Source organism: Mercenaria mercenaria, chromosome 4, assembly GCF_021730395.1.
Source record: "Mercenaria mercenaria strain notata chromosome 4, MADL_Memer_1, whole genome shotgun sequence".
Classification (NCBI taxonomy): domain Eukaryota; kingdom Metazoa; phylum Mollusca; class Bivalvia; order Venerida; family Veneridae; genus Mercenaria; species Mercenaria mercenaria.
This window is the reverse complement of record NC_069364.1, coordinates 71,103,730-71,131,713: the sequence shown is the minus strand read 5'-3', so window position 1 is coordinate 71,131,713 and position 27,984 is coordinate 71,103,730. Positions and strand designations below refer to the sequence as shown.

The 27,984-nt window shown below is 36.2% G+C and overlaps 1 protein-coding gene and 1 long non-coding RNA gene across 2 annotated transcripts; one reads left to right on the top strand and one right to left on the bottom strand.

The window, feature by feature from the left end:
- Positions 1 to 14,741, bottom strand: LOC123552102 (uncharacterized). The gene is made up of 3 exons (XR_008370676.1): positions 14,246 to 14,741; positions 13,172 to 13,321; positions 1 to 476 (listed from the first exon to the last, which is right to left on the bottom strand). It is a non-coding gene; the product is annotated as an uncharacterized LOC123552102 (long non-coding RNA).
- On the top strand, positions 3,509 to 27,984 carry LOC123552101 (probable 28S ribosomal protein S6, mitochondrial). Its single transcript, XM_045341487.2, has 3 exons — positions 3,509 to 3,669; positions 21,374 to 21,513; positions 24,646 to 27,984. The coding sequence occupies exons 1-3, from the start codon at positions 3,622 to 3,624 to the stop codon at positions 24,881 to 24,883; spliced, it is 426 nt and encodes a 141-aa protein (XP_045197422.2). The 5' UTR covers positions 3,509 to 3,621; the 3' UTR covers positions 24,884 to 27,984.

The window sequence follows — 27,984 nt, the reverse complement described above, 5'->3', positions numbered from 1 at the left end:
AAACACAATCACATGTACAACACAATTATAACTAGGAAAACATAATAAAATGAGTAGTTGGCAAAGCAGAATTACAGTACTCTATAGTTAAATTGTAACATACAAAGAAAAGTAAAAAAAAACATAACTGTATGAATATAATTCTGACTCTACTAAGCTTAATAGCAACAGGCTTGGAAACTAACATAAGTGGAGAAAAGCAACATGCAAGACCGCAAAATTAAAGAACAGCAAACAAAAAGCTAAAATACATACACTGCTGAACTCCAAGTAGGCCCCACAAATGCTGTAGGAGCTCACCAACCTGGTTTACAAGCAATACACTTACAGTCCCTGCCACTCCATATGGATATGAGGCTTCTGAATTGATTGAAGCTGGAGCAGGTCCTGAAGTGTTCTGGTAGTGAGTTCCACAGCACCGGCGCAGCATACTTGAAGGAGTTCTTACCATAAGAGGTTGTCCTTACAGCTGGCACCTGTAATAAATTTGAATACCTAAAATTAATACCTGTAGATGTTTTAATAACAAGATCAGACAAGACAGGTGGAGCAATGTTGTTAACAATTTTAAAAGTTTCTAAGGCCATGGTTCTCATTCTGTGTACATGTAATGATGGTAAATTTGCTTTTTCAAGTAATATTTCAGATGAAGAATAATCATTATACACAAATCTAAGAGCGCTCTCTTGAATCTTTTCCATTTTCTTGGTGTTGGTTTCTGAGCAAAAGTGCCAAGCTAGTGAACAGAAATTGAAATCTGACAATACAAACGTATAAAATATAGTAAGTCTATTTAATTTGTTTCGGTTACACCCAATTCTTTTTAGCACATTTACCTGTTGAGCAGCCTTTTTACAAATATTGCTAATATGAGTATCTAATTTCAGCTTGCAGTCAATGTCCACCCCCAAAAGTTTGACAACTTCATCACAAGAAATGTGAATGTTACCTAAATTAAAGACTGGGGATTTGATGGTAGTTTTCTTGCCGACAGCTATGGCCTGAAACTTATCAGGGTTGGCAATAGTATAATTATAATAATAATTTCATATGTATTATAATTAGGTTAATACATTAAAAATATTTTATGATGTTTGTTAGTAGAGATGACCAAACGCTGTCCCAAGACGTCCTATTACCCAGCACGCAAGCCTATATGGGGCCCATGTGGGCTATATCTGGGCAAATGTACCATACGGGTCCCACAGGGACCCTTATTGTAAGTATTGGCCCATATTGGTCCCATATGGGACCCATATATAATGCCCCAGTGATGTGAATTACAAATGTATTCATTTTAAATTTATATGTGGTGTCACCAGTATATAAGTTCATATTTTAAGTTTTCTTCGAAAATTTGTATATTTTTTGAAGTATCAGAAGAAACATGTTTCCAAGAAGGGTCCCATCTGGGTCCCATATTGTAAGTATTTGCCCACATTGGACCCATATATGGGACCCATATACAATAATTCAGCGATGGATATAGCAATGCATTCATTTTAAGTTTAAAAGTGATGTATCTAGCATAGAAAATAGTTTTTTATGGTTTCTCTGAATGTCTCTACGTTTTCTTTTCTCTCAAAAAGAAACATGTTTCCCAGAATGGTCCCATCTGGGACCCATGGCATATTGTAAGTATTTGCACACATCAGAGCCATATGGGATCCATTGAAGTGATACATCAACGTCTTGACTTTAAGATTATAAGTGTTGTCACTAGTATAACAATCCTTTTTTTCTATGTTTTCTTTGAATTCTAATACATGTACATTTCTCTGGTCTCAAAAAATATGTTTCCCAGAAGGGTCCCATATGGGTCCCATCCCAGCAAACAAAAGACGTCTTGAAGACGTCTTTATTTGGTTGTTTTATGGTCATGTCATCTGTGAACAGAAAAAAGACGTTCTTTTTCGTTGTTTTACCTACGAAATAAAAACGACTTTTAAAAGACGTTTTAAAGACGTCTTTGTCTATAAGAAAATGCAAGGTTTCGTTCTTCTTAGCTGCAATAACATTTACAATATAAACTGTTAGAAAAAAAAAACTATGCTATTAGACATACTTGGATCGAAGGTTTGATAATTTTCTTACTTCATAATAGAAAGGGCGGGTGTAGCATTTTTATTGTATTTTCAAAATAAAATTACTAGGGTTACAAAATCATGAAAATGGACTAATACTAGTAAATGATTTTTGCACTTCCAAAATTATTCCTAATTGTTATTAAAATTCGACTGTTGTCTAAGCTATTTCGAAATTGTGTGATTACTTTTTAATAATAACATTCATTCATTTTAAAATATTCAGGAAAGCTGTACTGGACATTGGGAACATTTATAATACATGTTTGTAACCATGGTAACTAAGGGTCTATCTCTCTCTACACATGTTATCTATTAGTCACGCCAATGATTTACACACTATTCAGTTAATTTGATGGAGGTTTAAGCTGCAATACAGAACAAACTTATTCATTATGTACAGAAGGGACCGATGCAGAAAAAGTGAGTACAATACTTGACGTACTTATAAGATATCTATTTTAACATCATTAGCTTTTTTTTAATCTGCATTCTATTTCCTTAAAAATATCTCATACTATAAACTTAGAGAGGACATCTCAGAAAATGTTGATAATAGTTTAAATGCTTCCATTAAATGTTTAATCAGTACCTTATTTACCAAAACTGTTTTTGCATTTCTATTTAATTTACGGGAAAATGATGAATGATAATTATAAAAAAAACTCGAATTTAATGTATTTCAGGTGATATTAAAGCTATAAATTACGACTTACTTTTTTTGCAAATAGTCTTAATTTTCGTGGACAAATGCTCAGACTGACATTATTTTTTCTACTTTACAGAATGCCTTTATAAAGAATCTGATGAAGTGAGTTGGAAATGCAACAGTTCAAGATAAAAAGGTCCACAATGATTCTGAAACAACTACATGGGCAGCTACAATGTTTCGGACAGTTGACAATATCAGTCAATCAATAAGACCCATACAATTCCAGAACGCCCCTAAATGGCCCATACTATATATACGACATGGGACCCGGAAAGGTCCCACATGGGTTATAAGATCTGGGACCCATAAGGGGCCCACATTGGTCCAATATAGTATATCCCATATGGGACCCATGCCAAAATGGTTTGCAAAACCCATCTGGGTCCCATATGGGTAGCCCATATAGGTCCCATATGGGAACCCATATGGGTCCAACATGGGTCCCATGTATGCTTGCTAGCTGGGTATGGACTAATTCGATACATGTTCTTGTTTGATCGAGCTGAAAATAAAGACAAGAGCTAAATATTTTACAAATAAAATATTTACAAAAAAACCATAATAACGGCAACTTTATGGCAACTTCTCAAAATTTTAACCGATAATTGTGCCTTATACACTGCTAATACAGGACATAATACTATGCATGACGAAGCGTACCACTGCATTAGCATACCATTGATTACCGGACCACTAGACTCCGGCTCTAGACGTCCGGTTACCGGACTCCTAGCCACTTCCAGTTTTCATGTAAAATTAAATTTCCGGTCTCACCGTTTAAAAGAACGTAACCCAAAGAATAAAAAAGAAAAAAACGTCGGGAAAATGCCATCGTACGAAGTAGCTTTAATAGTAAGATCGGCCTTAGACAGGGTAAGTTTAGAGACTTATTGCACATCCCGAACACACGGTTATTTGTAAATAACACGGCCAATAACACATCTTCAATATGATAATTTTCGCGATTAACTTTGAAAGTGGCTGTGACTGTTACCGGACAGACCGGTATCAAGTCAACTCGTCCCCTAGTCAACTCGTCCCTCCCCGAATTGGTCATTTCGTCCCCCTCGTGATAAAATTTGGTCAACTGGTCTCCATTTTGGTCAACTCGTCCCCCTTTTGGTCAGTTCGTCCCTGCCCACCCGCTTAGCTCAGTGGGTAGAGCGTTGGTCTACAGATCGCAGGGTCGTGAGTTCGATCCTCGGGCGGGGCGTATGTTCTTCGTGCCTATTTGATAAACAACACTGTATCTGAAATCATTAGTCCTCCACCTCTGATTCCTGTGGGGAAGTTGGCAGTTACTTGCGGAGAACAGGTTTGTACTGGTTTAGAATCCAGGAACACTGGTTAGGTTAACTGCCCACTGCTACATGACTGAAATACTGTCAAAAAATGGCGTTAAACCCAAAAACAAACAGTTCGTCCCCCTTTTAGTAATTTTGTCCCCCTTAATATTTTAGGCATTTTTGCTATTTATGATATTTTTTACTTCGAATACTTGTATTTAAAATCACCAAGAGTTTGAAAATAAGCAGCAATAAATACGGACATTTAAACAGCAATCATGTTGTTCAATATAGTAGACTTGCAAAAACAATGAGAAAAAAACCCAGAAAATCCTCCTTGTTAAATCGATCATTTTTAAAGCAAAAAGTTCTTAAAACAAACTAAAACTTACGTATATTTTTAGCATAAAATATACTTTTTTGAAAGAAAAAAACGACTTATTTTTTCTACTTTGATTTTTTTTTCAAAAATATATTTTAAATATATTTTAAAAATGGGGGACGAAATGACCAATTTGAAATTGCCGGGGGGGGGGGGATGAAATGACCAAATCGGGGACGAGTTGACTGGGGGACGAGTTGACTGTAAATCACCAGACCACAGGCACAAGAATCGTACCTGGGACAAAAAAAATATGAACAAGGGTTTTTATCAGTCTGGTCATATGTTTTTTTGGTCCCAGGTCCGATAATCGTGCCAGTGGCCTAGCCAGCGTTCAAGCCGGCTAGAACCAAAGTACTCAGGCGATTTTCTAGCCGTCTGGTAATAGATTTTCTAATGATTAAGTAATGATTCCTGTTATTTACTAAAGATATCGATACTAAACACACGGTAAACGTTGATCGTGTACAGTACATACAAAGGTTTAAATCACCAGAAAATTCGTAATATGGATATTATTTGATAATTTTAACATAGATTAATGAGGAATTGAATCCCCTTTCGATACTTGTAAGTTATATTTTTATTCATGGCCAATTTGTAGAATAATCAACATTTAAACCTATAGCATGTAAAGCGTCGGCAGCGATGAAAATTTCATCGGAAGTTGCTTCAACTATTTTGGTCATTCGAGTGTTTGACGCGAGTGGGGATATTGCCCATATGAAAAAAATATCTCAATAATGGCGAGAGCCTGTTAGGTGTTTTCTAGGGGTACAGACCTTCTTTTCTGGAGATTTAGGATTATTTACATCTTAAATTTTGTTGAAAACGAAATAACAAATAAGACTTAACCAATGTCCGCCTAAAACTTGGATCTAAATGGTGTACAGATACCAGCCTTCACCTGATTGTTTCTTTCAAAACCTAAATAACCGAGGAACTCTGAATGAATACACTGTTCTGTGCCGATTAGTTTATTGTAAATAATTGTAAACTGTTAATAACAGATTAATGAGTAAATCTAACCTTTGAATGAATTATATTTGAAATTCAGCAGAAAAAAAATTAGGCATAATAATATGCACCTATTTATTTTGTTTACAGTTATTTAACAAGATATAATAATAATTGGCATGGAACTGATTGTTTAATAATCAATTAACCGACATTAAGTATTAAAGAAACTGTTTGTGAAAACATCCCTTGTATCTCGTAACGGCTACCAAATGTGTGGAAAAAATAAATTCCCTAAGGGTTAATTATCATTAGAAATAGTTTTTTTTTCACAACATGATTTAACATTATTTCGTTTAATCTTTATATCTTTTTTTTCTGCCAGTTCGAATGCTAGTGATTTATTTGGTGTTCCTCGGTTATCTACGTTTCAAAAGAAAATGTAACAAATCGGGTGAACGTTGGTATCTGTAAATCATTTAGATCCAAGTTTAAGGTGAATACTGATGAAGTCTGATTTGTCATTTCATTTTCAACAAAATTTTAAATGTAAATGACCCTTAATCGCTAGAAAAACGGAGGTCCGTACCCCTAGAAAACCCCTAACAGGCTTGTCTAGAGGTACGGATCTGTGCCCCTAGACACTTCCTTTCGTGATAGGACAGAATTCCTTTCTTTGGAGGAGAGATATTGACCTGAACAAAAATTATCACAATATTGTGACTCGCATACAATTAGATCTAGTTGGACTAACCTTTAGTCATACAATCTCAAAATAACAACAACTATTGTGGAAAAAAATTTGAGCAAACTGAACATAAATAAAGCAAGTGGTCCTGACAGCATCCCAAACAGAATTTCAATACTATGTCACTGTTCCGAAGAACTGGCTCCAGCAATAACACATATCTTTCAGATAAGTCTATCTACTGGCACTCTACCCCTCAGATTGGAGAAAAGCGAATGTTTCGCCCATCTTAAAAAATGGGAAGTTGCCACGAAGCCAGCAATTACCGGCCAGTGTCACTTACAAGTTACAAGCGTCTGCTGTAAGATATTAGAACATATCATATGCCGTCACATCTTAAAACACAGGTCTGGAACATCATGAAATATTAACTTCTTTACAACATGGTTTCCGAAGTGGAAACTCTTTTGAAAGTCAACTAATCACTAATGAAAAAATATGACAAAAAGAACCAAATAGATATATGGTTATTAGACTTCAGTAAAGCGTTTGATACCGTACCTCATCGAAAATTACTTTACAAACTAGACAATTACGGCATTTGTGGTAACATCCAGAAATGGATTCTATCCTTTCTGATGGAACACGAATAAAGAGTTATCGTTGAAGGGGAAGCATCATCGTCATGTAGAGTTGACACTGGGGTATCCCAAGGAACTGTTCTGGGTCCTCTTCTCTTCATATGTCATCTCAATGATCTTTCCAAAAGTGTGACATCCCTGGTGCGTCTATCTGCGGATGACTGTTTACTTTACCGACAAATCTCGTCCTATCAAGATCACATAACTCTACAGAAAGATTTATTATCACTCCAAGATTGGGCAGACAACTGGGGAATGAGATTCAATGCAACAAAATGTTACCTTATGTCAATTCATTACATAGCAAAGTACCATCAACTTAATACAACTATACATTGAACAATCATTTTCTACAACAAGTGCAAGACAGTCCATACTTGGGAGTTCAAATAAGTGACAATCTGAAATGGTCAACACACATTAACAAACTTTGTAATCGTTCAAGTAGTTTTCTCGGATTTATAAGAAGAAACTTGCGAGATAGTAATAAAGCCTTCAAAGAACAAGCATACATTTCCCTTGTTCGATCTGTGTTAGATTATGCAAGTGTTGTCTGGGAACCCACCTCCAGAAAGACATAGACATAGACAAGCTCAAGGGTGTTGAAAGGCGCGCAGCACATTTCGTTTTTAACGATTATGGGCGCAAAAGTAGTGTTTCTAACATGAAAATTAGTCAGAATGTTCATCTTGATGATATCTCTAGGGGTTAAGTTCGAAACTGGGTCAACTGTGGTCAAAAACTAGGTCAGTAGGTCAAATAATAGAAAAACCTTGTGACCTCTCTAGAGTCCATATTTTTCACAAGATCTTCATGAAAATTGATCAGAATGTTCATCTGGATGATATCTAGGTCAAGTTCGAAACTGGGTCATGTCCAGTCCAAAACTAGGTCAGTAGGTCAAATAATAGAAAAACCTTGTGACCTCTGTAGAGGCCGTATTTTTCATGGGATCTGCATGAAAATTGGTCAGAATGTTCATCTTGATGATATCTAGGTCAAGTTCGAAACTGGGTGAAATGCGATCCAAAACTAGGTCAGTAGGTCTAAAAATAGAAAATCCTTGTGACCTCTCTAGAGGCCATATTTTTCAATGTATCTTCATGAAAACTGGTCAGAATGTTCAACTTGATGATATCTAAGTCAAGTTTGAAACTGGTTCACATGCGGTCTAAAAGTAGTTCATTAGGTCAAATAATACAAAAACCTTGTCACCTCTCTATAGGTCATATTTTTCATGAGATCTGCATGAAAATTGGTCAGAATGTTCATTTTGATGATATCTAGGTCAAGTTCGAAACTGGGTCACATGCGATCAAAAACTAGGTCAGTAGGTCAAATAATAGAAAAACCTTGTGACCACTCTAGAGGCCATACTTTTCATGGGATCTGTATGAAAGTTGGTCTGAATGTTCATCTTGATGATATCTAGGTCAAGCTTGAAACCGGGTCAACTGCAATCAAAAACTAGGTCACTAGGTCTAAACATAGAAAAACCTTTTGACCTCTCTAGAGGCCATATTTTTCAATGGATCTTCATGAAAATTGGTGAGAATGTTCACCTTGCTGATATCTAGGTCAAGTTCGAAACTGGGTCACATGCGATCAAAAAGTAGGTCAGTAGGTCTAAAAATAGAAAAACCTTGTGACGTCCCTGAAGGCCATATTTTTCATGAGATCTTCATGAAAATTGGTGAGAATGTTCACCTTGATGATATCTAGGTCAAGTACAAAACTGGGTCACATGCCTTCAAAAACTATGTCATTATTTGACCTTCTTGTCCTTAAGTGCAATGATAACAGGTGAGCGATATAGGGTAATTTTGGCCCTCTTGTTTGCATATCTAGCACTGTCTTGTAATCAGCATGTATTTTCTGATCTTTATTTCATAGATCTGTGATCGTATTTTATCTAAGTAACATTATACATGGTGGGGAAACCACATGACTAAATCAGATAACGTGCACGCAAAAGTGCTAAAAATAGGCCCGCTTCAGGTATGTTTTTTAGCCCACCATCATCAGATGGTGGGCTATTAAAATCACTCTGCGTCCGTGGTCCGTCCATCCGTCATTCCGTCCGTCCGTCCGTCCGTTAACAATTTCTCGTTATCGCATCTCCTCAGAAACTACCGGGGGGATTTTGACCAAACTTTGTCAGAATGATGTATTGGTACCCTAGTTGTGTCCCCCTGAAAATCAGACTGGTTCAACAATTTATGAGTTAGTTATGGCCCTTTGTTTATTTATATAGATTTATATAGGGAAAAACTTTGAAAACCTTCTTGTCCAAAATCACAGAGCCTAGGGCTTTGATATTTGGTATGAAGCATCATCTAGTGGTCCTCTACCAAGATGATTCAAATTATTTCTCTGGGGTCAAATATGGCCCCGCCCTGGGGGTCACATGGTTTATATAGACTTATATAGGGAAAAACTTTGAATAACCTCTTGTCCAAAACCACAGGGCCTAGGGCTTTGATATTTTGTATGTGACATCATCTAGTGGTCTTCAACTAAGATTGTTCAAATTATACCCCTAGGGTCAAATATGGCCCCGCCCTGGGGGTCATATGGTTTACATAGACTTATATAGGGAAAAACTTTGAAAATCTTCTTGTCCAAACCACAAAGCCTAGGGCTTTGATACTTGTAATGTAGCATCATCTAGTGGTTCTCTACCAAGTTTGTTCAAATTATCCTCCTAGGGTTAAATATGGCCCCGCCCCAGGGGTCACATGGTTCATATAGACTTATATAGGGAAAAGCTTTTAAAATGTTCTTGTCAGTAACTACAACATTCAAACTTGGACCACATGTATATTTTTGAGTGGCAAGATGAACCTTAACATGAGTTGACCTTGATTTTGACCTAGTGACCTACTTTCACATTTTTGAAGGTACAGGCTTCAAATTTGGACCACATGCATAGTTTTGTATTCTGAAATAAAATTTGACCTTGATTTTGACCTAGTGACCTACTTTTACATTTCTCAAGCTACAGCCTTCAAATTTGGACCACTTGCATAGTTTTGTGTACTGAAATGACCTTTGACCTTTACATTGACCTAGTGACCTACTTTCACATTTTTAAGGTACAGGCTTCAAATTTGGACCACATGCATAGTTTTGTATTCCGAAATAAAATTTGACCTTGATTTTGACCTAGTGACCTACTTTTACACTTCTCAAGCTACAGCCTTCAAATTTGGACCACATGCATAGTTTTGTGTACCGAAACAAACTTTGACCTTTACATTGACCTAGTGACCTACTTTCACATTTTTGAAGGTACAGGCTTCAAATTTGGACCACATGCATAGTTTTGTATTCCGAAGTAAAATTTGACCTGGATTTAAACCTAGTGACCTACTTTTACATTTCTCAAGCTACAGCCTTCAAATTTGGACCACTTGCATAGTTTTGTGTACCGAAATTAACTTTGACCTTAAGATAGACCTAGTGACCTACTTTCACATTTCTGTAGCTACAGGCTTCAAATTTAGGACCACATGCATAGTTTTGTGTACCGAAACAAACTTTGACCTTGACATTGACCTAGTGACCTACTTTCACATTTTTGAAGGTACAGGCTTCAAATTTGGACCACATGCATAGATTTGTGTTGTGTACGGAAATGAAATTTGACCTTGAGCTAGTCAATAAGTCTTGAAATTTGGAACACTCAAAAATGGCACATTGGTGGGCGCCAAGATCACTCTGTGATCTCTTGTTCACTATAACTTTTTTGATCCGCAATTGTTTTAAACGAGATAACGTGCAACCCGCAATAAAAAGCTCTTTCAGCGGATATATGTAACTTGATGAAACTCCCTCCTGTTTTTACGTAATCCTTGCCCAACCGATTCGAAATATGCAAAATATTTTGGTAACGAACACGTCTGTTCACAAGTTACGCACCTAGCACAGATTCTGTAGTGAATTTTCGCTGGAATATAGGTTTAGAATAAAGCTTGTCATTGTCCAAAGTTCTGTACCAAATATTTAAAATGACTATTCAGGAATATGGAAGATATCGTAAGACAAAGGTGCGGTAACGTACACGTTGCGGTTTTTCAGGAGGTGATGTACACGTCATTTTTCCCCAGAGGGTAACGTACACGTCAAAGACTATATATCGTGCATGGAGAACATCTTTGTCTTTAAATGACTGAACTGAAAACATTTTGATATTGTTAAAAAAGATGCAGATGCTAGGAATAGGTTGTTTTTCTTTCGATAGGTTAGTATATACAGAAATGCTACAATGAAAATGAGTAGCAGTTGGTATTTTATGGTCTAAACGTGTATGTTATTTAGTCAAGTAGACATTACTAGCAGTTTCCATTTTAAATGTCAACTTTTTTTCTCTCCAAATATCAAAAGTCAATTAGGTTTCTGGGAATAAACCGTTAACCATATAGTTTTGTCTGTCAGCCGGGTTTAATCAAATCCATATGTTCAAATCTTTTTGATGACCCGTTGAACTGTAAACATTTTTTGATATTGTTAAAAAGATGCTGGAATTAGTATAAATCCCGAACGATAACTCGAACGATAGCATGTTTGATAACCATGATTTTTCTTAATTAAAACGTTTCAATACAGAAAATCTTTTTGTATAATATGACAGCATGCACTTTATTTGTATCACTAACAACCTCTTTGAGTTCAATCATGCATGGGAATTATCGTGCGGGAGTAATATGTTATTCTTTCTGTAGGTTAGTGACATTTCAGTTTGTTGGTCAGCTAGTTATTCATTTAGACCTCCTTACTGAAACAACATATCAGTAATGACCTAAATTTTGCATATCTAAAGACTATAGCCATTCCATGATTGATTAAATTATAAATGCTGACATATTCTGATAATATAGATCTATAAATGCGTCAATTACATCCAAAGCTTTAAAATAACAGCCTCCGTTAAGTTAAGGTTGTTCATTCACAAAGTCAAATACCTTATATATTTTGATAATGATTTCATTATTATATAATTTATTGTACATGAATAAACATTAAAGAGATTATAATTAACTATTAAACTAAACTAAGCTATATTGGATTGCGATTTTACATTTGCCATGTTAAAGTTAAAAAATGTTGTGAAAATGTGTTGTTTTTTTTTAAACAAGTACAGATAACTTTAATAGACAGTTTTTGTGTCGCCTGCTACAAAGTAGCTGCGACATATAGGGATCACTTTTCCGTCGTCTGTCCGTCTGGTTACCGACAGGTGTCCATCACGCTTCTTGTCTTGAGTATAACTCAAGAAGTATTAATGGTGCTAATTTGTTACTTCACACAATGATAGAACACAATGAGAGGATGTGCAGTATCAAAGAACCATAACTCTAGGTGGTCCCTTTTTCAATTATAAAAATCCATACAATAATTTAATACAGTTGAGTACTGATTTCATAAATATCAAATGGATAATTTGACCTGTTGAGGAAACACATTTGGTCTGTAAAGTTACCTCCTTCGCAAGGCCACTCATATCAACCACGCATGTGTACAGTATTTTAACATTATAGTACCAGATCATCATTGGCATAAATATTCATATTTCTTTAAGCCTTTGATGATATGTGAGAACTTTTTAAAAGTGTTTAATGTTATGGAATACAGTACATGGGCATACCCTGATATGAGGAGCCTGGCCAAAGTTGTTGTGAAATGTTGACGGACTGGCTCGCCATTGAATAAAGATTCCCTTCAAATTTAGATTTAAAGGAAACCTTTATTTTTTCAAGTTTTATTTTTCTCTTGAACAATGTTACCATATACATTTATGATCCGTCTCCATAGTCAAGTGGTTAAGGTTGCTCATCTCAAGTCACTGTAATGTCTTACTGATAGACAGTCATGAATTCGACCCCCCCCCCCCCCCGCTTACGAGCCGCTTACACATTTTTCCCCAAATAAGTAATTAGATTCGACCTAGTGCATACACCCCTGCAACCATAATTTCAGGGCTCCAACGCTAAGGATAAATCATAACATGACTTTCCATGCAATGTTGCCACGTCAGACATTATGTGGGAAAGTTGACAGTTGCTTATGGAGAATGGGAGTCTAGTACTTACTGTGGCATTCTAGTCGATTCTTGATAGAAAAAAAAAATTTAAAGTGCATAATTTTTTATTATGTTTCTTAAATAATTTATAATTTTATATCGATTGTAGAGTAAAATTCTTACACATTATATCGTCCACTCTCGATGACCATTTCCTGGAGTTCTGCCAGTACTCGCGAGGAACGAATGCATTGTGATGGTAGCAGTCACATTCTGCGGACGTAATTCGAACCCGCGTCCTCCGGGCTACAAGTCCAACGCCTTACCCATACATTATGATCTTAGATTTAGACTGATGTTAAAAACAGATTTTGATGAATTGAATATATCCGAACTTACCGATGTCTAGACAGATGGGCCTTTGAAGAGTAGTTTTTTCCACAACAGTGGTAGGGACACGCTCCACTATGTCTCTTCTCGTGCTTATTTAAATTACTTTTTCTCCGAAAAGACTTTCCGCACTCCTGGCACATTTATTCATTCTCCATGCTATAAATAGATAATATGATAGTTTTAATGTTGTTACTCTCGGTGCCACAATGATACATATGTGTGTATTTAATACTTCTTTTTGTTTGTCTTTGATTCACGTCCACTTTCAAAAGTCAGAATCATATGGTGCCGACAACTAAACTAACCATCGTTACTGGAATGAACAAGTACTAGGCTTCCATCCCCCGTAAGCAACTGTCAACTTTTTCACTCAAATATACATGGTCGGTTTTGCATATGATGGATTTAGAGCAAAATAATGTCAAAATTTTATCATTTTACCTTTTTATGTATAGATATACAAGAAACGTTTAAAGAGCAGTAAATGTGTAATTATTTCTAAGTTAGGGTGAGGATGAACGCTAGTCATTTTCACTGTAGCATTTCTGTATGTACTAACCTATCGAAGAAAAACAGCCTATTCCCAGCATCTGCATCTTTTTAAACAATATCAAAATGTTCAGTTCAGTCATTTAAAGACAAAAATGTTCTACATGCATGATAAATAGTCTTTGACGTGTACGTTACCCTCTGGGGAAAAATGACGTGTACGTCACCTCCTGAAAAACCGCAACGTGTACGTTACCGCACCCTTTGTCTTACGATATCTTCAATATTCCAGAATAGTCATGTTAAATATTTGGTACAGTACATTGGACAATGACAAGCTTTATTCTAAACCTATATTCCAGCAAAAATTCTCTGCAGAATCTGTGCTAGGTGCGTAACTTGTGAACAGACGTGTTCGTTACCAAAATATTTTGCATCTTTCGAATCGGTTGGGCAAGGATTACGTAAAAACGGGAGGGAGTTTCATCAAGTTACATATATCCGCTGAAAGAACTTTTTATTGCAGGGTTTATGCACATTATCTCGTTTAAAACAATTGCGGATCAAAAAAGTTATAGTGAAAAAACATACCTGAAGTGGGCCTATTTTTAGCACTTTTGGGTGCACGTTATCCAATTTAGTCACGTGGTTTCCCCTGGACCGTGTTATAGTAAGTCCAATGAATAGGTATTCCAATAAGTGAGTCACAAAGTTATGTTCTCAAAAAATCCATCACGGCTAAACCACTGGATCGATCTGGTATCACCTGAAATGTATTAAATTCAAGTGTTTTATAATCATCTTTTATCATTTTCCTGTAAATTTAAAAAAAAATGCATATTAAACAGTGATAAATAAAGTGCTGATAAAACAGTTAATGGAAGCATTTAAAATACTATCAACATTTTCTGATTTATAAAATATCCTCTCCGGCTTTGTAAGTGAGATAATTTTAAGAAAAATGCAAATTAAAAAAAAAAATCTAACAATGTTAAAATAGGTATTTGTCTTTTAAATATAATTTTATGATTGACAAATATAATTATTAAGTTATAATAATCAGTTTAAAGTATTATACTCACTTTTTCTGCACAACGGTTTATACATCATGACTCGTGTACAAAAGGTTCAACCTTTTGTACATGAGTCATGATGTATAAACAGCTTAAAACTCATTTGACGCCGCCAGGAGGCGGTGTCGAGTATATGGGATACACTTTTATTTTGGACACTGTAAAAATGGTAATGAATAGTTTCGGAACGATAAACTGAACACAGTGATAGTTTGTAAAAGAACCCACGATATTGCACAATAGATTTTAGTGAATAAACAAAAAGTGGCAAAAAGAAAACCAAAAAAAATGTATGTAATTCAACTTATTTTGAGATATAAAACAATGTTATCTGTTTTTCCTGTCCTTATTTGTAGAGCAGAAAGTATTTGCAATTTCATCAAAATGTTGATCCGATTTATTGATAAGGGAGGTTACTCTGAAAGTCAAGTTTTCTATTTCTGACCTACTTACCTATGGTATAGCGCTCTCTCGTATTCTATAAATAGAACACAACGCAGATATACCATACTGCAATGCGTGAATTGCGAACAAGGGAGCACTTGTGTATTTTACAATAACCTTTTAGTTAACTTCGAAGAGAATATAAAAAAATAAAAATACGGAAAATCACACTGCCTGCATAAAATTCCTTAAAGTATATATATATTGAAATGAACATAGGAAGTGCCACTGTTAACTTTTTTTAACCTTTTGTCTTAATTCTTTGTTCATAGGTACAGTGATGTAATTTCAGAATGCGCACATTTTTGCAGATTTTTAACAGTATTGTATATTTGTATAGTTGTTATGGTTACCTTAACTTTGAAGCACAGAGTTTCCGATTTGTGACCACATGTTCAACAGGTCAGAATATTTCTAAATACTTCATAAAATCATCTTGCTTCTAACCTTCGACTTTCATTTCTATGTTTTTTTTTAGCTTATGTGTCATACACATGTACTCATTGTTTACAGATATTCGCTGTCAACTAAGGGTGCAATAAAGGGCCATCATTTGGCTGAATTTGTCAGTGACGAGTTAATACTTCTAAAAATGTGGTTAGATCGAAAGACTAAAAGCCATGGGACAATAACTTATCAAAGCATCAGTGACTTTCAAATAGATTTCCTTGTTGAATATATATTTTCATTAATTTTATATGACTAGTCAGTGGCTCTGGTTGTATGATATTTTGTTATTCGTTTGTTTGTTTCTTTTTTTATACGCCCGTTTGAAAAACGGGACGTATTATGGGAACGCCCCTGGCGGGCGGGCGGCATCCACAGACTTTGTCCGGAGCATATCTTCTACATGCATGAAGGGATTTTGATGAAACTTGTCACAGTTGTTCACCATCATGAGACGGAGTGTCATGTGCAAAAACCAGGTCTCTAGGTCTAAGGTCAAGGTCACACTTAGAGGTCAAAGGTCAAATTCAAGAATGACTTTGTCCGGAGCATATCTTCTTCATGCATGGAGGGATTTTGATGAACGTTGGCACAATTGTTCATCATCATGAGACGGCGTGTCATGCGCAAGAACCAGGTCCCTAGGTCTAAGGTCAAGGTCACACTTAGAGGTCAAAGGATACAAGAAAGAAAACTTTGTCCGGAGCATATCTTCTTCATGCATGGAGGGATTTTGATATAACTTGGCACAAATGTTCACCACCACGAGGCGGAGTGTCATGCGCAAGAACCAGGTCCCTAGGTCTAAGGTCAAGGTCACACTTAGAGGTCAACGGATACAAGAATGAAAACCTTGTCCGGAGCATTTCTTCTTCATGCATAGAGGCATTTTGATATAACTTTGCACAAATGTTCACCACCATGAGGCGGAGTGTCATGCGCAAGAACCAGGTCCCTAGGTCAAAGGTCAAGGTCACACTTAGAGGCCAAAGGTCAGATACAAGAATGACTTTGTCCGAAGCATTTCTTCTTCATGGATGGAGGGATTTTGATGTAACTTGGCACAATTATACACCATCATGAGACGAAGTGTCATGCGCAGTTCCCTTCTTTAGAATTACTTCCCTTTGTTGTTACTATAAATAGCTTATATTGTAACTTTTTCATTGCTAGTCGTAGGGAAAAATCAAGACCACTTTTCTGTAGTACAACATGCATGTTACATCCAATTATGAGGTGTATTTTGACCAATCTCTACCTGGTAAAGATTTTTGTGTGGACTTAGTTTTTTTTTGGATTTTTTTTTTTTTTTTTAAGATTATCTTCCCTTAGTTGTTACTATAAATAACTTATATTGTAACTTTTTTATAATTGACCGTAGGGAAAAAACAAGACCACTTTTCTGTGGTACAACATAGATGTTACTTTCAAATTTTAGGTGTATTTTAATGTATCTCTACCTGGTAAGGAGCTTTTTTGTGGACTTAGAAAAACAAAAGACTTACAATGATTACTAAACAACCACAAAATTAAAATTCCATTTGCAAATACAGGTGCTAGAGTAAAGAAATTTGCTGTGACGGGCGTATATTGTGACATTCTGGCACTCTTGTTTTCTTTACTTTTATAAATAGTTTGTTTTGTATCTGTCAGTTCCTGCCTACTTTAAAAAAGATTTTCATTAAAACATTTTCTACACTTTGGCAATGGGTTATTATGCTTGCTAAATTTCTTGTAATATTAGATCTGAATCTAGACACTGACATATTCCTAGTAACCTTACGGTTCAACGAGGACTTCAGGTTTACCGTTTGTCCGAAAAAAAAGAGAACTTTATGATATTCCAAAAGTATATAAGAAAGATTCATGACATTTGCTTTGTGAATAGGGGCAATTTAGAGATTATGCATGTTATATCATTCTTTTCTTGGACAAAATTTTTGCAAATGGTTGTTTTGGCAATCGAAATAGTAAAATGCTGTGTATAGGCCCCTAATTAATCTGCATTCTGAAATCTATAATGTAGGTGACTAAATGTCCATGAAACTATGTAGGTGACTAAGGTCCATGAAACTTCATCGGTGAATAGCACTCTCTCGTGTTCTATAAATAGAACATGCAGCAGTTATACCATAATGCAATGCGCGAATTGCGGACAAGAGCGCGTTTTCTGTATATAATGAATCATCAGCTATCTGGGAATTAAAAATGTAACATGCCACCTGTATAAAATTGTCGCACCCGTTAACAGAATAAATAAGAGATGAAAATATAAATAACTAATTAAAGAAATATATTGGAACGAATGCAAGGAATATACAAAATATACAGACATATTATTTTAAGAAAACGATTCAAAACGGGCCTACTAAGCAAATAAAGAGCACTATTTTGAAGATGGCATCCATATTACTCCATATTATACTATTTAAATCTTGCATTAAAAGAACGGTTTACAGCTTAATAACAAGTTACAATATTTTCGGATGCGACACACCAAAGAGCACTTGTAGTTGAAACTTTAATGCTAAATCATTTTGATTCATGACGTCCAAAGAATGTATCAGCAGAATTAAAATCATAACAAATATAACTACATGTTGTTTTTTTTCTAAACAATTGATTCACACAACACAAGACGAAAACTCATTTATGATCACCGATGTCAGTGGTCGGTGTGGATCCATCAAATATTTCGATCTATCCTTTTTAAAAATACATATAAATATATGCATGATTTGGTAGAAAATAATGGTGATGCATTAGATTTAAACATATTTATTATCAGATAACATCTAAATATTACTATCAAAAGTCAAATATCTTTAGTTTATTATGTCACACTAAGGGGTCATCTGTAATAAAACACAACATATGTATATCACAGAGGTGTTAATTGTTTCAACGAATAACTGAATATGTGGCCGAAAATAATAATGTGGATGACAGTTGACATTAAAATATATATGTTGTTTATAACATTTAAAAATTTCAGTGAATTTAAATTATGCGATTTTACATTCACAGATAGATCTATTAAATCAAACAATTAAAACGGAAGATTTTTTACTAAAATATAATGTTAATATATGACAGTAACTAAGAAGAACAATTTGGATCTGTGAATACATTTTTGTTTTAAATAACGTTTTTCCATTTGGTGTTAATACATTTTCCCGAGTTATTCTACTTTTTTAAATATTCTTTTTTTTAAACTGAACGTGTCACAAAAAGAACAGAATTATATAATAACATTATCCATCCATACATATATATTGATGAAAAAGTGTTAATTCTAACATGGATATAAAATAAAGAGTTTCTCGGCTAGTTTAGTGAAATAAAAAGTGAAGAAAAACATTTGTTTGCGATGTGCACGCTAGAAACCTGAACAAAAATAACGAAATAAATGCAAAATTTATGGTTTACTTATACTATTGTACAATGAATGCACTGGTTGTTTGTCCGCAAATTGAGTGCTGTGCTATTTTTAGATAGCAGACCTTATCGGTGACGTCACAGATCCTTAAATAAGAGAGTGTGCTATAGAAAACACTCATTACATTATGATAATAGAAATAATGGTTTCTGTGAACGACAACTTCGAAATAATCATCTTTCAATATTTTCTCATTTCATGTTTTTTTTTTACAGTTGTATTATGTGCTAATGTTGATCATTTGTAACCAGTCAGTCTAATTAAATAATGATTAGGTGATTTCTCATATTGCAATAAATGTACTTCAGACACAACACTTGGGGGCCTCTTTGATGCTTGCATCAATGAATTTCCTTGTTTTATATCTGTAATTCATTAATTCCTGCATCAAGGAAAATCTGGCCTTAGCTTATCAGCACCATTGATGTGATTTATTGCTTTTTATTGACTGCATGTTGGTAAACTGGCCATCACCTCAATTTCCGTGTAATTGGGGCCACCTAGCTTGCGAGTCACATAGTCCATAAACTGTAACTGGACATCTAGACCCGGAGTATAGAGGTCCAGTTACCCTACCTGTAGACAACCCCTACAGGAGTGGATGGAGGTCTGTTAATCAGTATCAATATGAATACTGAGAATGGTATTTACAAAGAGGAGACTACATTTATTCTTTTAAAATGGGAGATGATTTCAAAAGTTTGCTCTTGTACTTTTCTCGTCATTTTCAATACATTGTATGTGATAGGAAACGGAAGTAAATTTATAATTCTATAATCCTGGGAAAATATAATCGGAAATTTGATCAATAATAATTACAAGCAATTTATAGGCTGTTATTGGATGCTCTTATCAAAGTCTTGTTTTTCTCAGCACTGATGAATTAAAATAATAATGTAATGTTTTCTTTAGTATTTAAAACCAAGGACTTTTTTCAGATTTTGGGGATTGTACCAGTTCCGGTAAAATGGGGGAAAATGTGTAGTGAAATAAAGATTTGGGGAAAAAAGAAACTGATGCAGTGTTACTAATAGGAGTAATGGTGGGGCAGAAGGTGTGATACTTGAGGGTATTTGGGATGACATTTTATAGATCTGATACTGATTGTGAAAAATCGGTGTTAGCCTTACTTGTTCGGCTTAATGGGATGGCTTATCATGTCTCCCCATCTGCCCCCCATGTGGGGGAAACATATTGTTTGTCCGTTCGTCCGTCCGTCACACTGCATTTCCAATCAATAACTGGAGAACCATTTGACCTAGAACCTTCAAACTTCATAAGGAGGCAGGGCTTGTGGAGAAGACGACCCCTACTGTTTTTGGGGTCTCTCCATCAAAGGTCAAGGTCACAGGGGCCTAAACATGGAAAACCATTTTTGATTAACTTGAGAACCACTAGGCCCAGAATGTTGAAACTTAGTGGGATGATTGGACATGCCAAGTAGATGATCCCTATTGCAGCCAACCATCAGTGTCTCTTTGACTTTTGCTCCTGTTCCCTATTGACTTCTTGCCTATATGAATGTGCATTGGGGGAGAAATGCGCATTTCTACAAAAGCACCTTCTAGTTAGTTAAGTTTGGCATACCGTTCCTAAACTGTTTAATATAATTATGGCTTTGAAACTTTGAAGACTTGCTTACCATCATGGTCACACATTGCCATATAGCGCAAGACTTATCCAAATCTACAAGTACAGGTACATTTTTTGTCTTATCTATTTTTCTTCTTTTGCCTGAAAATCTTGTAATATTTTGACCCCATACTTCCATCAGTTCTTCGAATAGTCGAGCGCCCTGTCAACAGACAGCTCTTGTTTCATTAGACATATTCTCCTCTGAAACTACTGGTCAGAATTACACCAAACTTTGTCAGTAGCGTCATGGCATGAACCTCTATCAAGTTTGTTCAAATGGTTCACCTTAGCTCCTTTTAGGGGTCGCCATAGCTAAGAATAGAAAAACCTTTAAAAAACTTCTTCTCATGAACCGCTAGATGGAACTTCATCAAATTTGGTCTGTAGCATTATTATAAGGTCCTTTCTTTTACTTGGCTCCTTTTAGTGGCTGCTAGACCTAAAACCAGAAATACCTTTAAACAAATTCTTCTAATGAATTGCTAGATGGATTTTCATCAGACTTGGTATGGTATAGTATCATTATAAGGTTACCCATAGTTTGAATGTATATTAGTATGAAATATAGTAATTACACAGAGAAAAATATCAAATAAGTTTTTAACTACAAAATTAATTCTAGCTTAATTCGAACCCTGCTTCAGAATGTGGAATGAACTATCTCTTTTTTTTTCATTTCAGCCTCAATTGAAAACTGTTGTTAAGGCAGCATGTCAACAGATTATGAATCAGGGAGGTTTAATAAAGCAGCTAGAGAATCTTGGTCACAGAGAGTTGCCACATATTACCCGGGCTCACAAACTGAAACACACACATGGAAAGTAAGTATTGTGTTGGAACTTTGCCAAGTTATAATGATTGAGAGATCTTTGTAATAATTATGTTGATTTAGAATTATTTGATAGATTTTAATCTCCACCGCAAGGGCTGTCAGTATGTAAAATCCGGAATCTCAGTTGTTTCAGGCAAGGTATTAATGTTTTCATAAATGGAAAAGCCCACCGGCTTAGCTCAGTAGGTAAGAGCGTTGGTCTACGGATCGCGGGGTCGCGAGTTCGATCCTCGGGCGGGGCGTATGTTCTCCGTGACTATTTGATAAACGACATTGCGTCTGAAATCATTAGTCCTCCACCTCTGATTCATGTGGGGAAGTTGGCAGTTACTTGTGGAGAACAGGTTTGTACTGGCACAGAATCCAGGAACACTGGTTAGGTTAACTGCCCGCCGTTACATGACTGAAATACTGTTGAAAAACGGCGTTAAACCCAAAACAAACAAACATAAATGGAAAAATTCCTTATGCAGAGAATGATACATTTTTAGCTCAACTGAACCAAAGGTTCAGGTTGAACTATTAGTATAGGTGGACCAGGTCTGGGGTTCATTGCCCATTATCCACTAGTTAATAAACATCTAGACTTCTTCTCTTAAACCACTAGTCAGAATTACACCAAACTTGGTCTGTAGCTTCTCTCAGATTTGTTTAAATAAGGGCACTTTGCTCTTTTAAGGAGCCACTAAAGCTAAGAATAGAAAAACCTTTACACAGCTTCTTCTCATGAACCAATTGATGGATCTTCATTAAACCTGGTCTGTTGTATCATTATAAGGTACTCTCCTAATTTGTCCAAATTGGGATGCTTGGTCCCTTTAAGCATGTTATGGGGCCGCTAGTGCTAAAAATGGAAAAACCTTTAAACTACTCACTGGATGGATCTTCACCAAACTTGGTCTGCCGCATAATTATAAGGTCCTTTCCCAAATTTGGTCAAATGGGGATGGCCCCTAGTTCTAAAAGGAGACAAATCTTTAAACAACTTCTCATGAATCACTAGATGGATTTTCATTAGGCTTTAGGATCATTATAAGGTGCTCTTCCAATATTATGCAAATGTGGGGATTTTGCCTCTTAGGGGCCATTAGTGGTAAAAATAGAACCATTTTAAAGAGACCTTTCAAAAATATCCTCAGCCTACTCTAGTTGTCTGTGTGTTTTTTATGCCCCCGGCAACTACTGATGTGGGAGGCATATAGTGATCGTCCTGTCTGTCCGTTCGTTCGTCCGTCCGTCCGTACGAGGTTAACCAAATGGGACCGTTTCGTCTAGCATCAATACCCCTTGCTAGAATGACTTGATACTAATGCAGATGTAACCTGTGACCATTCCTCATCTTCAGACATCACCTGACCTCAGTTTGACCTTGAACTTGACCTCATTTTGGACTTAGGTTGCTTTATATGGGCCATCTCTTGGTTAACCAAATGGGACCGTTTCGTCTAGCATCAGTACCCCTTACTAGAATGACTTGATACTAATGCAGATGTAACCTGTGACCATTCCTCATCTTCAAACCTGACCTCAGTTTGACCTTGACCTCGTTTTGGACTTAGGTTGCTTTGTATCGACAAGGATGCCACCGGGGGCATCAAGCGTTTATTGAACGCAGCTCCTTGTTTTCCCCAAATTTTAAAGAGTGAAGAACCATATAGTGTTTGAACTGTTTGTCATCTGTCTCACTAATTATGCCCGCCTTCGAAGAAGGTGGGGTATATTGTTTTGCAGATGTCGTCCGTCGACCAATCGGTTTCCGGATGATAACTCAAGAACGCTTTGGCCAAGGATTATGAAAAGTGATAGGTAGGTTGGTCATGACCAGCAGATGGCCCCTATTGATTTTGAGATCAGTAGGGTAAAGGTAAAGGTCACAGTGACCCGGAACAGTAAAACCATTTCCGGACGATAACTTGAGAACACTTGGGCCTAGGATCATGAAAGTTAATAAGGAGGTTGGTCATGAAAAGCAGATGACCCCTATTGATTTTGAGGTCAGTAGGTGAAAGGGCAAGTTCACAGTGAAATGGAACAGTTAAACTATTTCCGCAAGATAATTTGAAAACACTTGGGCCTAGGGTCACGAAACTTTGTAGGGATGTTGATCATGACCAGCAGATGACCCCTATTGATTTTGAGGTCAAAGATCAAGGTCACAGTGAACAAGAACAGTTAAATGATATCCAGATGATAACTTGAGAATGATTGGGCCTAAGATGACGAAACTTAATAAGGAGGTTGATCCTGACTAGGAGATGACCCCTATTGATTTTGAGGTCAGTAGGTCAAATGTCAGGGTGATGTTGACCCAGAACAGTAGGACAGTGCACAGTGACCAAATCATTTCAGTTCCTTGTGCAAGTACTGGATGCATCAAGGGGGGCATTTCGTGTTCTAAGAGCTCTTGTTTATGTATTTAAATTCTACTGCCTCTAGAACTTTTGACATTTGGAGCAAATTATGATCTGGTATAATAATGATATAATATATTTTTAAGCTCTGCTGAGGAGAGCAATCTAGGGCAGTCATGGCCCTCTAGTTAATATGTTGCCCCGCTTACTTTGAAGATGTTTAATGACTGGTAATATGCTTTGTATTCCCAGGCAGGGGATGTTGGTTACTCTGATACGATTTCTTGTTTAAAATTAATTTGGGTTCAAGCCTAGCTTGGAGTGTTGCATTCTGCATGTGAGTAAGCTATCTAGCTTTCTTACTGTAGGTCTGTGGTTCTACACAGGTACCTGCCATTGATAAAATAATGCCCAGAGGAGCACCTGGGGCCTTTGTCCACCATCAAAAGCTGGAAAGTCGTCATATAACCTATAATTGTGTTAGTGTGATGTGAAACCCGACAAAGAAAAAAAAATAAAAGAATGAAATTAAACTGATTTTTAGACATTTTAGAAATAGCTGTCTGAGAAGTGTAAAATTTAATGTCAGTTCCATGGAAAATCCATCTACATGTATAGAGCTTCTATTGATGTCAGTTTTTAACCGTTCATGCCTGCTACTTTTACTTTTAACACAACACCATGTCCTTTGGGAACATTGACCTTGCTATGGTTTTAAGCTCACATCTCTCTGACTGGAATGACAGTAGATATTTTGTTTACATTTTCAGTTATTTCTGTATCCAGTTTGATAGTTCATCAGACGCAATGTGCGGTATTGCCCAAAAATACAAACATACAAAAGAAATAGTTCGATATGGTATTCTTAAGAAGGAAGAGGAGCCGAGGCGACCGTGCCTTGATGGACCTTGTTTATTCGGGGAATTACCAAATCCAGACCATGACAGGGCAGTTTATTCACGGAAAGTGTTAAGGAGATTCAAGAACAACAAAATGTCTAACGTGTAACAATGTAAATTAGTGTAGTTTTTAACATGTCTGTAAATGAGGATGGTTCCTGTTGATATCAGCTGTTTTGATCATGAATTAATGTTTCTTTCTGTCCAGAGTTCTTTTATTATCTGTCTAGTGTTTTTTAGCTCACCTGTCACAGAGTGACAAGGTGAGCTTTTGTGATGGCGCGGTGTCCTCCGTCCGTCAGTCCGTGCGTCCGTGCGTCCGTAAACTTTTGCTTGTGACCACTCTAAAGGTCACATTTTTTGTGGGATCTTTATGAAAGTTGATCAGAATGTTCATCTTGATGATATCTAGGTCAAGTTCAAACTGGGTCACGTGCCATCAAAAACTAGGTCAGTAGGTCTAAAAATAGAAAAACCTTGTGACCTCTCTAGAGGCCATATATTTCACAAGATCTTCATGAAGATTGGTCAGAACGTTCACCTTGATGATATCTAGGTCAAGTTCGAAACTGGGTCACGTTCCGTCAAAAACTAGGTCAGTAGGTCAAATAGTAGAAAAACCTTGTGACCTCTCTAAAGGCCATATTTTTCATGGGATCTGTATGAAATTTGGTCTGAATGTTCATCTTGATGATATCTAGGTCAAGTTCGAAACTGGGTCACGTGCCATCAAAAACTAGGTCAGTAGGTCTAAAAATAGAAAAACCTTGTGACCTCTCTAGAGGCCATATATTTCACAAGATCTTCATGAAAATTGGTCAGAACGTTCACCTTGATGATATCTAGGTCAAGTTTGAAACTGGGTCACATGCCGTCAAAAACTAGGTCAGTAGGTCAAATAATAGAAAAACCTTGTGACCTCTCTAAAGGCCATATATTTCATGAGATCTTCATGAAATTTGGTCAGAATGTTCACCTTGATGATATCTAGGTCAAGTTTGAAAGTGGGTCACGTGCCTTTAAAAACTAGGTCAATAGGTCAAATAATAGAAAAACCTTGTGACCTCCCTAGAGGCCATATTTTTCATGGGATCTGTATGAAAGTTGGTCTGAATGTTCATCTTGATGATATCTAGGTCATTTTCGAAAGTGGGTCACGTGCCACCAAAAACTAGGTCAGTAGGTCAAATAATAGAAAAACCTTATGACCTCTCTAAAGGCCATATTTTTCATGGGATCTGTATGAAAGTTGGTCTGAATGTTCATCTTGATGATATCTAGGTCAAGTTCGAAACAAGGTCATGTGCGTTTAAAAACTAGGTCAGTAGGTCTAAAAATAGAAAAACCTTGTGACCTCTCTAGAGGCCATACTTGTGAATGGATCTCCATAAAAATTGGTCAGAATGTTCACCTTGATGATATCTAGGTCAAGTTCGAAAGTGGGTCACATGCCATCAAAAAGTAGGTCAGTAGGTCAAATAATGAAAAAACGTTGTGACCTCTCTAGAGGCCATGTTTTTCATGGGATCTGTATGAAAATCGGTCTGAATGTTGATCTTGATGATATATAGGTCAGGTTTGAAACTGGGTCAACTGCAATCAAAAACTAGGTCAGTAGGTCTTGAAATAGAAAAACCTTGTGACCTCTCTAGAGGCCATATTTTTCAATGGATCTTCATAAAAATTGATCTGAATGTTCACCTTAATGATATCTAGGTCACTTTAGAAACTGGGTCACGTGCCTTAAAAAACTAGGTCAGTAGGTCAAATAATAAAAAAAACCTTGTGACCTCTCTAGAGGCCATACTTTTCATGGGATCTGTATGAAAGTTGGTCTGAATGTTCATCTTGATGATATCTAGGCCAAGTTTGAAATTGGGTCAACTGCGGTCAAAAACTAGGTCAGTAGGTCTAAAATTAGAAAAATCTTTTGACCTCTCTAGAGGCCATATTTTTCAATGGATCTTCATAAAAATTGATCTGAATGTTCACCTTAATGATATCTAGGTCACTTTAGAAACTGGGTCACGTGCAGTCAAAAACTAGGACAGTAGGTATAAAAATAGAAAAACCTTGTGACCTCTCTAGAGGCCATATTTTTCATGAGATCTTCATGAAAGTTAGTGAGAATGTTTACCTTGATGATATTTAGGTAAAGTTCAAAACAGGGTCACGTACCTTTGAAAACTAGGTCAATAGGTCGAATAATAGAAAAACCTTGTGACCTCTCTAGAGACCATATTTTTCAATCGATCTTCATGAAAATTGGTCAGCATTTTTATCTTGATAATATCTAGGTCAGGTTCAAAAGTGGGTCACATGAGCTCAAAAACTAGGTCACTATGTTAAAATAATAGAAAAAAACGACGTCATACTCAAAACTGGGTCATGTGGGAAGAGGTGAGCGATTCAGGACCATCATGGTCCTCTTGTTTATTCAACAGAACATTTTGAAGCTATTTGCTATAAAGACTAGTACGTACAATATTCTCTTCCGATCAAGGCCAGTATTCTCTTTGAAGGTTTGAAAGAAAACTGTGTCTGAAATAATCCATCGTCAACCTCTCATTTATGTTGGGAAGCTGTTGAGAACATGTAAGCACTGATAGAGGTCAAACGTCAAATTCAAGAATGAAATAAGTACAGATTCCAGGGACTCAATACACCTGAAATGCATCCGAAAAATGGTGCTAAACACAACAAAATAGAATATTCAGCTGTATACGTGACTTGAAAATGTTGCAATTTCTGTAGGCAGGTATTTTAATCTGAATAAGACTTGAGTTTTGCCGAAAGTGTATTTTTGTGAGCATTTAGGGTATACCAGAAAGCTACATTTACATTCACATAACATTTTGTAAGGGAAAACAAAAGTGTTTATTTTTGTATAAACAATATTGGTGTAATAATATCAAGTTTTTCTTGCAAATCATCAAAGACGTGCCGACGCGATTCATGTTTGCAAGAAGTGCCAATGTGGTTTATACCAGTATAAACGCATAAAAAAGCATTTAATTCTTAATTATGTCTGCTTTAACAAAGGTAATCTACATGTTCCTTTAGAGGTAACCAGTCACAGTGGAATAGTTTGCCTTGTGTCAATGCTGAAATTACCTGTAGAATTTATAAGAGACTTAAAAAGTCCCTGTAGAGCAAGATTATGTTGCTGTTATGAAATTAGACCCTACAATATTAAACATTATGATTATA